Source organism: Rhagoletis zephyria, unplaced genomic scaffold (genome assembly GCF_001687245.7).
Source record: "Rhagoletis zephyria isolate East Lansing unplaced genomic scaffold, Rhagoletis_zephyria_1.1 Rzeph_scaffold_06352, whole genome shotgun sequence".
In the NCBI taxonomy this organism is placed as follows: domain Eukaryota; kingdom Metazoa; phylum Arthropoda; class Insecta; order Diptera; family Tephritidae; genus Rhagoletis; species Rhagoletis zephyria.
In genome coordinates this window covers 25,072-36,531 of record NW_016163435.1, presented here as the reverse complement: position 1 = coordinate 36,531, position 11,460 = coordinate 25,072, and the positions used below count along the sequence as shown (strand labels likewise).

The 11,460-nt window shown below is 38.0% G+C and overlaps 2 protein-coding genes across 2 annotated transcripts; both read right to left on the bottom strand.

Annotated features, from left to right (window-relative positions):
* Window positions 1–2,702: 2,702 nt before the first annotated feature.
* Window positions 2,703–6,489, bottom strand: LOC108373090 (uncharacterized). Its single transcript, XM_017628932.1, has 2 exons — window positions 4,843–6,489; window positions 2,703–4,811 (listed from the first exon to the last, which is right to left on the bottom strand). The coding sequence occupies exons 1-2, from the start codon at window positions 6,349–6,351 to the stop codon at window positions 4,728–4,730; spliced, it is 1,593 nt and encodes a 530-aa protein (XP_017484421.1). The 5' UTR covers window positions 6,352–6,489; the 3' UTR covers window positions 2,703–4,727.
* On the bottom strand, window positions 6,446–9,717 carry LOC108373089 (uncharacterized). The gene is made up of 3 exons (XM_017628931.1): window positions 9,439–9,717; window positions 6,502–9,257; window positions 6,446–6,451 (listed from the first exon to the last, which is right to left on the bottom strand). The coding sequence occupies exons 2-3, from the start codon at window positions 8,095–8,097 to the stop codon at window positions 6,446–6,448; spliced, it is 1,602 nt and encodes a 533-aa protein (XP_017484420.1). The 5' UTR covers window positions 8,098–9,257; window positions 9,439–9,717.
* Window positions 9,718–11,460: the final 1,743 nt, after the last annotated feature.

Below are 11,460 nucleotides of genomic sequence, written 5' to 3'. Positions count from 1 at the left end.
TTACGTTCTTATGTTAGAGATGTGATAGTCAACACATATGAGTATTCATGTTCCGTACCGATTTAAAGGTATCCGGTACTTTTGATACTCGGTGTCGGACAAAAAAATTAATAATAATAGTTTTATAATATACGCACGACAGCCACACATATGGAAGAATTTTTGATAGGTGAAGCCCATTAGCGAACTTTGAGGAGATATCGTATNCTCAGTAGTTATCGAAGTTTCAGTAAAGTTATGTGAACAATTATTATTCCTTTGAAAAAATGGACTGGTAAAATTATGCAACAAGTGATTTAAGTGTGCTTATATTACCAAGGTATAATGAATGGAATCGGTATCGGTTAGCAACACCTAAACTTTGAGTACCGAGTATTGCGGCAACTTTGCACATCACTATTTTTAAAAATGACACTTTCATCGATGTCAATTGCAGCACATATAAGAATTTCCTGAATGGCACGAATGTTTACGAGGCGGTAAGTTGCGTATTTTTGCTTGTAGTATTTTAATTTGATAGTTTTTGTCTTTCCTGTCAGCTCTTGTTGGAAATATACCACCCAGAACATTCATTCACTCAAGTACGGCATATTTGATACTCATAACCGAGTTCGCCGGAAAGATGAATGGGGAATTCGTGTATGCAGAATGGAAAGTGCGGAATTTTCATATGCAGGCGCTACTCGCAACACCAATTCCTCTCGGAAAAAGCCAACCAAGCATCGGGAAATGTGCATTAATCTAATATGAAGCTTTTATTCAACCCATATTATCTAACTAATATCTTTTCTTCTTTACAGCGCTTTTCGTATTCCGTCTTTGCCATCTTTGGCCCTACTTGGTTATAATTCATCTAAAACGTGCTACAACTTTTATATTTGGGTACTGAATACACCTAAAATAATAAATGCTTCAAGAAATCTTATTTTATGCAAATGCAGACCCGGTCTGCGGATGAGCCAATGAAACTTTGGTGAGTGTTAACTATCTTTTGCCTGGATCTTTCAGGCTAACCTAATATTCACGCACGCTGCCAATTTATTGTCATAAATTTCTCATGCCCATGCAACTTGTATGAGATCAACCGAAATTGAACGGCGTGCGTATGAAGCTAACTCAATTTCCAACTTTTGTTCTGCGTGACATTTTGATTTGACGTTTCGCTCAATGAAATCAAATGCAAACGCATGCAAGTCAATTTCGGGTGACGCAAAAAAACAAATTCGACGGCATGCGTACCAAAACGCAAGCCGCGAATATTAGGTTAGCCTGTAAGTTTGTGCATGCATACATATGTCCATAGTTGCCAACTTGGTGCTTTAAGCACCAGATTTAGTGCTTTTTGAAAATTTAAATGCCAAAAACAATTATTTAGTGCCTAGTGCCCTTTTTAGTACCTTTTTTCTGAACTAAAATTACTTCGAGATAGTTAAAACCTGCAATAATTTAAAATATTTAAGGCTGTGGCAGCACTGAATTTACAAGCATCTACAAATTGAAATGGACTAAAATACAACCATGATTGATAAAAAAGTTGCAAACCCACCTTGTTAAATTCTATTCACGTTGAAAATGCTAGTACGCAAGTATGTTAAGTATTTGTTTTTCTTTTTCTAATTATTTGTAAATTTTTTTGAGTAAAACACATCGTTTCTTGGTGCTGAATCCAAATCTGACCTCACATTTGCTCTAGCACTAGAATAATGAGATATCCTAACCTCAAAGTGCCAAAACCACGGGTTTTAGAGATATTTGAGGTTATATAATGAAAAACGTCAAATTATTTGCTCATTTCTAATCAGGGCATCATTTTCGTTTGATGCGATTCGATTTTTCTTTCTCGAGATATACCAGTTTTAATGTGAAGTACTTCGGCATTATGTTATGAAAAAGGTATCCCTGGATGCTTTTAGAAAATGAAAAGATGGCAACACTGCATATGTCTATATATTTTGTTGAGTAGGCATTGGTACCATATATTTCTATTGGGGCCATAAAATAGTTCTAATGTCTTCGAAGCTTCGAGATTCGAATTTGGGTCGAATTTTAGCTCCAAACTGGCGAATTTTCGAAATCGAACTTTGTGGTGCTGAAATTCGGATAAAAATCGATGTTTTTTTTTGTTATAAACAAAAAAACGAATTTCGTCTTTCTGACGCATTTGCCAATAATGTGGCTCGAATAGAACTGCTCGTCTTGTGTACTTAAGTATGTAACGTGAAGTTCGTACAAATCTCTCTTGCTCTTGTGGAGCACGAAAAATAAAGTACACTATACTTCTCAAAAGATTAGTTTCAATATAATTTTTTTTTTTAATTTTTAATTTATACAACGAAAATACATATAAATTTTTGGATTTTTCGCTGATATATTTCGAGAAAGAAGTACTTGTTATTTGTTTTTACTTTTGGTTGTGAAGATAGGCTGCGGATAATTAATCACTTCAGTGTAAGTTCAATTGCTGGTCTCTTTTTCGATTTGAACTATCATTACAGACAAACTTTTAAATTTTTCAGTAAAAGGTTGTTGAAAATTTGAAAAAATACAGATTAAATCGAATTTGTATCACCATTTATCGAATCGAATAATCGAATGGTTGGGTAATATTCGACATTCGGAAGAAATCGAATTGCAACCCCCCCTCCCCATCACTAATGCTAAATTACATAACTTTCAGTGTGACGGAATCACATGATTATTTTGTATTGCTTAGGTACGCATACTTCAGACATGCGCTTTCGAAGCTACTCGTATCGATGATTCGGTAACTGGAATATTTGCCATTTGAGATGTGGGATTGCGTAGGGCGTTGAGAAGTGGAATTCGCGATGGTTGTTACGACGACGTAGATGATGAGACAGAGTGGCTGGGTTGTTCCTCATCCTGTTCTCTATATGGCGGCAATAAGACCAATTTTACTAATGGCCTTGTGACTTGCCCTCTTTCGGTCATGACCTCCACGACTCGTACGCGGTTATCTGAACCTGGGTGTAGGTTAACGATTCTACCTAATCTCCACTCGTTAGGTGGTAGGTTGTCCTCCTTAATAACGACGAGGTCTCCATTTTTCAAGTTGGCTTGTGGGTATTTCCACTTATTGCGCTTTTGGAGTTCCGACAGGTATTCTGTTTTCCACCTCTTGCAGAACGTATGGTGTAGAGCCTTCAGTCTTTGCCAACGATTCACAATCGACGCACGGTGTTCATCAGCGTCGATTTCAGGAGGAGCAAGAAGGTGCCCGCCGACTAAGAAGTGACCTGGAGTAAGTGGCTCTAAGTCTGAGGGTTGGTTTGAAGAGGGACTGAGGGGTCGCGAGTTGAGGCATGACTCAACTCTGCATAGAAGGGTCGTAAATTCTTCGAATGTATATTTATAGTTTGAAGCGATTTTTGTGAAGTGGCATTTAAAACTTTTGACTCCCGCCTCCCACAATCCACCCATGTGGGGAGCTGCGGCGGGAATGAAATGCCATGTAAGCATTTGATGGGTGTATTTTGTTATGGTGTTATTGCGGGCTTCGGCCATAAAGGCTTTGAATTCTGATCTTAGCGATCGCGAAGCTCCGACAAAGTTGGTACCGTTGTCGGAGTAGACATTTTTTGGGCACCCTCGCCTCCCCACGAATCTTGCAAATGCTGCCAAGAATGACTGTGTGCTTAAATCAGAGGTGGCTTCCAAATGGATCGCCTTGGTTGCAAAGCACACAAACAGACATACGTACCCCTTAGACACCCTGCAACCTCGTCCGTTGTAGTTCTTTATGTCGAAAGGTCCGGTGAAGTCGACACCTGTGTTAGTAAACGCGCGTGAAAATGTGGTGCGTTCTTTAGGAAGAATGCCCATAAGCTGCGTTTGCGACCGTTTTCGGTAGATCGTACAGATCTTACAGTTGTGAATTGTCGATTTGATCATATTCTGGACTCGAGGTATCCAATATTGCGTTCTAATCAAGCGCAACATAAGCTGATTCTCACCATGCAGTGATACTTTGTGAACGAACTGGACTATAAGACGAGACAAGTTGCTATTATATGGAAGGATAATTGGGTGGCGCTCGTTATAAGCGAGATCTAAAGATTTTCCAAGGCGACCACCTGTCCTAATTATATTTTCCTTGTCGATGTATGGGTTCAGGGACAAGATTTCACTTTTTGGACTTATTAATTTTGCCGATCTCAGTGATGAGTACTCCTGACCATAATGCTGCTTCTGGCAGATAATTATTAAGCGTTGAGTCGTTGCTTTGATTTCATCAGCTGAAATCGAACAAGATTCCGCTTGAAATGAAGCTCTAGTGTTACGGCGAGTTCTTTGGGAGAATCTCAGTACGTATGATAGAACTCTCAAAGCTCTCGGTAGATCGGAAAATCTTTCAAGAATATCATTACTAATATCGACTGCCGTGGTCGCATGAACCTGTACCCTTTTTTGTTCTAACTGTGTCTTATAGTCCTTTTCCTGTGTGGGCCATTGTGTTCTTTCTTCTTGCAACCAAGAAGGACCCTCCCACCACAAGGAAGAGGCTACCAATTCTTGCGCAATAATACCCCTGCTAGCTAAATCTGATGGATTTGATGCTGAATCCACATGGAGCCAATTTTGGCTTCCAACTTTCTCAATGATTTTTGTTACGCGATGGGCAACAAATGTTGACCATGAGCAGGGAGGTTTTCGAATCCAGGCTAGGACAATAGTCGAATCTGTCCACAGATGTGTGGTAAACTGGCCTAAAGTGAGATTGCTAACGATCGATTCAACAAGTTCTGCAAGCAGAACAGCACCGCACAGCTCCAATCGTGGTAACGAAATAGTTTTGACCGGTGCCACTCTGGACTTAGCCAGTAGAAGATTGACAAATACCTTTTCCGCTTTTTGAACCCGAAGAAAAATAGTGGCTGCGTATGCCTTTTCTGAGGCATCGCAGAAGCCATGAAGTTCTATTTTATCTGTAGGAGAAAAGTATACCCAACGAGGAATACGAATTTTGTCGATGTGGCAGTAGCTCTCTACAAAGTTTTGCCAACGATCGGACGATGCAGTTGAGACAATTTCGTCCCAACCTGTTCCTTCCAACCAAATGTCTTGCATTATAATTTTTGCTGTAACTACAAATGGCGCGAGCCATCCTAATGGGTCAAATAATTTTGCAATAGCCGAAAGTATTGCTCTTTTTGTAAAGCGAACCTCAGTCTCCAATGGCTTGGCAGTAAAATAAAACTTATCAGAATGGGCATTCCATCTGATGCCCAACGCCTTGACGGTACTGGTGTCCTCAAAATCCAAAAAATCTTCGTTTAAAAGGTGTGATTTGGGTAATCCTTCCAGTATTTTTTCGCAGTTGGATGTCCATTTTCGTAGCGGGAATCCAGCAGATTGTAAAACCATTGATACCTCGTCTTTAGCTTTGATGGTAGATTCGATGGTGTGTCCTCCTGCTAAAACATCGTCGACATACATACATTTTTTCAATATATCTGAAGCTACAGGATATAGACTCTCTACATCGTCAGCTAATTGAAGTAGGGTTCTAATTGCTAAGTAAGGTGCGCAATTAACACCGAAGGTAACCGTGTTCAGTTCATATAAATTAATTGGTTCGCTTGAGCTTTTTCGGAAAACAATACGTTGATATTTGGTTTGATCAGGGTTTAATAAAATTTGGCGATACATCTTTTCGATGTCGCTGTTAAACACATATTGAAATAGTCTCCACCGTAATATTAAAATTGTCAAGTCACTTTGCAGGACTGGACCTGGGTGGAGGATGTCGTTGAGACTGACTCCGTTTGCAGTCGGACACGATGCGTTAAAGACTACTCGCACTTTGGTGGTAGTGCTTTCCTCTTTCCTGACAGCATGATGAGGTAGGAAGTAGTTCTCACATTCGTCTCCAGGAATATGTTCAGGAATCCGAGTCATGTGTCCCAATGTCTCGTATTCAGACAAGACCCTATTGTATTCTGTTTGTAAAGGTGGATCCTTTGCTAAACGCGTTTCACTTCGAAAAAATTGTGAGCAAGCGATCTTAAGTGACGGACCTAATCGTACGTTAGTTGGAAAATCCTGTTTGAACGGCAGTGACACAATATATTTGCCTGCTTTATTCCGTTTAGTAGTGCTTTTATAAAGTTCCTCGCAATAGGTTTCATCTTTGTTGTAGGTCTTATTTCTTGGGATATCTTCCAATTCCCAAAAGGACGCTAAGCGTTTGTCTAAATTTATTTCGCTAAAAAATGATACGCACTTATTCGCTGGGGTACTTGTGTCAGTTTGACCGGTGAGAATCCAGCCGAAGACGGTTTCCTGAGCAAGAAGAGTTCCCAGTACGTCTTTCCTGATACCGCCTAGCATTATTTGTGCGTAAATGTCTCCACCGAGGACAAGATCAACTTGCTCACTTACAAAAAATCTCTTGTCTGCTAAAACTAACTCTGGAAACGCTTGCTTAGTCCTAGCATCGATTTGGCAAGTCGGCAGATTTCCAGTTAATTGTGGTAATACTAACACGGTGGTATCTATATTGATCAGTGGGTCAATTGGTGACCGCAGTTGTATGAAACACGCCTCTTTTACTTGAGCTGAGACTGTGTTATTTATTCCAGATACTTGAGCTTGTATCCTCCTCGAGGGCAGATTAATCCTACGCTTAAGTCTTTCAGTAATGAAAGAGCACTCCGATCCGGAATCTATTAGAGCGCGGGCCGAAAAATTTGTATTATTAAAATATATATTGACTCGGGCGGTCCCTAATAGAATTCCTATGTTGGTATTAGCAAAGCAGGATTGGACATTTTGGGTTGGTCCTTTGTTTGCTTTGGAAGCATCGTGTCTTGCCTGAGCTTGAGCAGAAGTTGACGCGATGTTCTCTAACCCATCGGATACGTTTGTTTGATGCCTTTGGTTCATAGTTGCTTTTGGCTGAAATGCTTGAATGTGAAGGAGCGTGTGGTGTCTTTGGTGACAGACGCTGCAATTAAATGAGCATGTACACCTAGTCACAGTATGTCCAGAAGATAAGCAATTCAAGCAACCATGATTATTTTTAATGAAGGCGATTCTGTCTGCCGTTGTTATTTTAAGAAATTTTTGGCATTTTGACAGTTTGTGATTATTGCCTTTACAAAATTTGCACAGAATCTTGGCTACGCTTGCTTGGTAGGCCCCGTGCCTTTTCTGAGTTTCATTGTTTTTGCTATTTTGGGGCTTTGAAAATCGAGGGTGTTTTACAGCTTTAATATCTGATATTGTTTCAAGTGTTTGAAACCTATTAGAGAGGAATTTATCCATATCCTCCCACTTGGCAATTTCGGTTTTATTTTCAATTGTTTGTTCCCAAAGAGCCAACGTACTCTCTGGCAATTTCGTGGAGCAGAGATATGTAACGATGGCGTCCCAATTGGATACGTCAATTTGATGACATCGCAAAGCCGATAAACAATTATTAATATTTCGCTGTAACTTTTTTAATGAAGTACCGCACTCACTTTCTACTGACTCTAGGTTAAAAAGAATCTTTATCTGCGAATTCACTAGAATGCGTTTATTCTCGAACCTATCACAAAGGTTTTTCCATGCAGTATTGAAGCCCTCGTTTGTAACATCACATTTGCTAACTATCTCTTTGGCCTCCCCCTGAGTTTTCTGGTTCAAATGAAACAACTTTTCTACAGGAGTGAGGCGCTTATTATTGATATAAATGGCCGTAAACATGTCACGGAATGTAGGCCACGAGAGATAATCGCCTTTGAACACATCCGTATCACACGGTGGGAGATGGATGTTGTGTTCTCTGGCCGACATATCCTCGGTATCTTTGTCACTTTTGACGAGCTTCGCATGGAGTTCTGCCATGTTCGACATGCAGCGCAGATAAGTAGAATAGGTACTTTTATACTTAGCCTTCACTGAGGCTGATTTTGCTTCTACCGCACCTGAACTCAAATACTCTTCGTACGCTATCTTTGCTTTCCTCCACATGGCTTTCAGTTCCTCTTGCTGGATGGCAAGAGTGTATTTTGTGTGCTCCGTTTCAGTCATGCTATTGTAGTCGGCCTCAAACTCAGGCACAACATCAGCTAATCGGATAAATGTTTCCATTTTTAAGATCCTAATGAAAATAAGTTACGAGAGCACTTCGAAAATTATAACTTTCCCAAAGTTTTAAGCGAATAAACCACCACAATCAAATAAGTTAACACCGCAATTTAGGTGCAATTTCGCACGGATATCAAATTATTTATTAAATATCAAGCGTAATATATGTATGTAAATATATGTATTTATGTATACTCGCGCACACTAATGAAAATCTTCTAAGATTACAGGAACTGATACTCGCCACCCAACTCTCAGCGAAATATTTGTGTATAAATGTGAAATAATTCAACTGTGCTACGCATATATTATTTTTGTTGATTAATCGTTCAAAGTGATCTTGTGGATGCAGAATTGCAGAAGTTAAAAAGTGTCCCAATGTGAAACCAAATGTGTGTAACAAGTGCAGTCACAAGTGAGGTTATGTATCCTCAACTCAGTGAATTGTTGTTAGTGCCGATGATTTGACCAATTAACAAATGCTTGCAACACGATTGTTTGAAAATATTGAAAGCAAACTCGATGTGAAAAATAATAAAATCGATGTTTTGCAAATTTGAAATAAGTGATTTTGAAAACACGAAACTAAATATAATAAAAAAACAAAAAAAACTTGTAAAAAGTGTGCTCGCTATAAATTAAGGTTACACTAACAACTGAGGTGGTGTTAAGCACAGAAAAATCTACTCTAACCCACACTTGTGTATTGCTGCAGATATTTGTTCACAACGTTATTTACTAATTAAGTGCGAAAGAACACAAAAAGTGATATCAATGCACTGATGATTTCCACAAGATCACTCGCGATAATTTTGGATATGCGCAGGTTTTTGGTATTTTAAATATTTGCCGTATTACGTATACGAGAATGTGCAAGAAATTTGAAATGTCAACCACATACCTTTAAAACTCCTGAATGTTTTTTAATGTGGTGCTGGTGCTTAATTTGGGTGTTGTGTACTGATGTGGTACGTTCCCGACTTATTGTAACTTCACGCTGGTGTTTGTGGCAATTCTCCAGTTGATGCTGGCGGACGGTTGTATACGCAGATGTAATAATCTGGAGACCGCTAGTGACCCTTGACCGCTGGTATATTCAAAGAATGGCGCCTTTGTTTAGCTGCAGTGGACTGTATTTGCTTTGCTCTGGTTAATTATAGTTCCTGGCGAAGATGGACCATGAAAAACCCTGGCGACTTAATGGGTATAGACTCGATAAGTGCACCAGTGTTTTTTATTGGAAAAATAAGAAAACAAAAGCACCAGGTTTTAGTTTGAAATACAATTAAGTTTGACGGTTTATTTAATAGGTATATTAAAATTCAAGGGGGCTTACAATATTACCTTGATTATGAAGTGGTGTGGTGGCGGAACGTCCGTAATCGCTGGTGATTGAAATCCAATAGAAAGTTTAAAAAGTTAGAAACTGAAGTCGAACCCTCTAAACGGTTTGAAGAGTTCCGTTTTCAGGGGAAATTTAACGAAAGTGCACTGACAGGAAAAGTGCAGTTTTTCTTTTTGTCTTGTTTCACATACGAATGTGTATGTGTGTGCATCTGTTAAATTAACATTAGGGTGGTACACCCGATAATTTAATTTAAGTATTTGATTTAGCGTGGAGGCCTAAACACCGCACGAATTGCGAAACGGAAATATAGACCCGATATATAACGTTGAAAACTATGCAAAAGAGGTTAAATATCGTATGCGAAAATCACATGCAATAGCCAAGAAATTAGTCAATAAACATAAAGTCCGTAACAAAGATGTATACGATAGACACTCTCGTCCAGTACAATTAAAAGAACACGATCTTGTTCTAATACAAAAAGAGCCCAGAGTCAAGCACGAAAGCATATATCAAGGGCCACACGTTGTACAAAAAGTAGAGGGTGCAAACGTTACGGTTTTCGACAAAACCAAAAATAAATAAAAAACGGTTCACAAAAACCGCATTCAAAAAGTCACATAACTTTCTTTTTAATGAATTTATTTAAAAGTACTAGTAAGCTTCAAAATTTGACCCGAAATGAATCAGTCACGTCACACAATATATAAATGCAAACTATTATTAGAGTTACAAATTAAGCCGTAGAATTAATCAAAATATGTACATGTGTATAAACATTGCAGACTCAAGAATTGTATTGTAAATCTGATTTGAAAGAACGCAAAAAAAGTTTTTTCTGAATGTATGTATATCATTTCATGGGTTCAAACCTTGGTCAAAGCAACATCGCAAAAATATAGGAAAAGGTTTTTTCTTAACAGCGGTCGTCCCTCGGCAGGCAATGACAAACCTCCGAGTGTATTTCTGCCATGAAAAACAGCTTCTCATAAAAATACAATCGCCGTTCGGAGTCGGCGTAAAACTTACTCTAACATATGTGTAAGCGCCAATCTATTATTATTATTATTATATCATTTAAATCAAATTTTGGCTTAATAAACCTTACACATAAGTATATTTTATATGGCATTAATTTAAGACAATAGTCACATTAATAACAAAAAAGAAACAAGAGCCGAATTAGTAGAATACAAAAAGTCAATATGTATTAATTTTTATACAAATAGTTATGTACATTCATATTTACAAATCCATATATTGCATCCATTAGTAAATAAGAAAAAAAAACAAATTTTTAACTCACACTTATGTATATTCCTTAATATCAAATTGATATTTTAAATTNTTATACAAATAGTTATGTACATTCATATTTACAAATCCATATATTGCATCGATTAGTAAATAAGAAAAAAAAAACAAATTTTTAACTCACACTTATGTATATTCCTTATTATCAAATTGATATTTTAAATAAACACAATTGGATAAGTAGTTACGATAATAGTGTTAATTCTTTAAAATACGTTTTGAGCTCTCAATCGCAACAGAAAGTTGATATGGATGAACGAGTTAAAGGGGAAGGAAACAAACCTACAAAATTACTAATAGATATCTCGTTCCTCCCTATCAATTCGGCATTACCCTTGAATCGAACGATCACCTTGCAAAAATCTCTTCTCAAAGAGGGTGATGTAATGGCATTGCTAACAATACGGCATCACTATTCAGCGCCGTCGTAATGTTGGTAGCCCTGTTGGAACATACGTGACTAAATAAAATTATTTTAAAAGTTGTAACAAACCAATTACACGTGTTTTATTAAAAGCGAAGTAGTTTTTCGGGCGTGTAAAACTAATTAAATTTAATTTTTCGTTCAACAATTTTTATTGAGCTCGAGGCCGTTTTTTCAATGAAAACTTATTGTGGAAAAGCAACAATAATTTGAAAAAATGGTAGAAGTGATAGCTATTTCGGAAATCACCACATTTCCTCATCAGACTTCTTTCAGTAGG

Excerpts from the sequence above, each read along its gene's own strand:
- LOC108373090 (XM_017628932.1), bottom strand. The coding sequence starts at position 6,351 with ATGCTAGGCGGTATCAGGAAAGACGTACTGGGAACTCTTCTTGCTCAG. Across the intron at positions 4,812-4,842 it reads AGGTATTTGTCAATCTTCTA|CTATTTCGTTACCACGATTG; the intron begins CTGGCTAAGTCC and ends CACCGGTCAAAA.
- LOC108373089 (XM_017628931.1), bottom strand. The coding sequence starts at position 8,097 with ATGGAAACATTTATCCGATTAGCTGATGTTGTGCCTGAGTTTGAGGCC.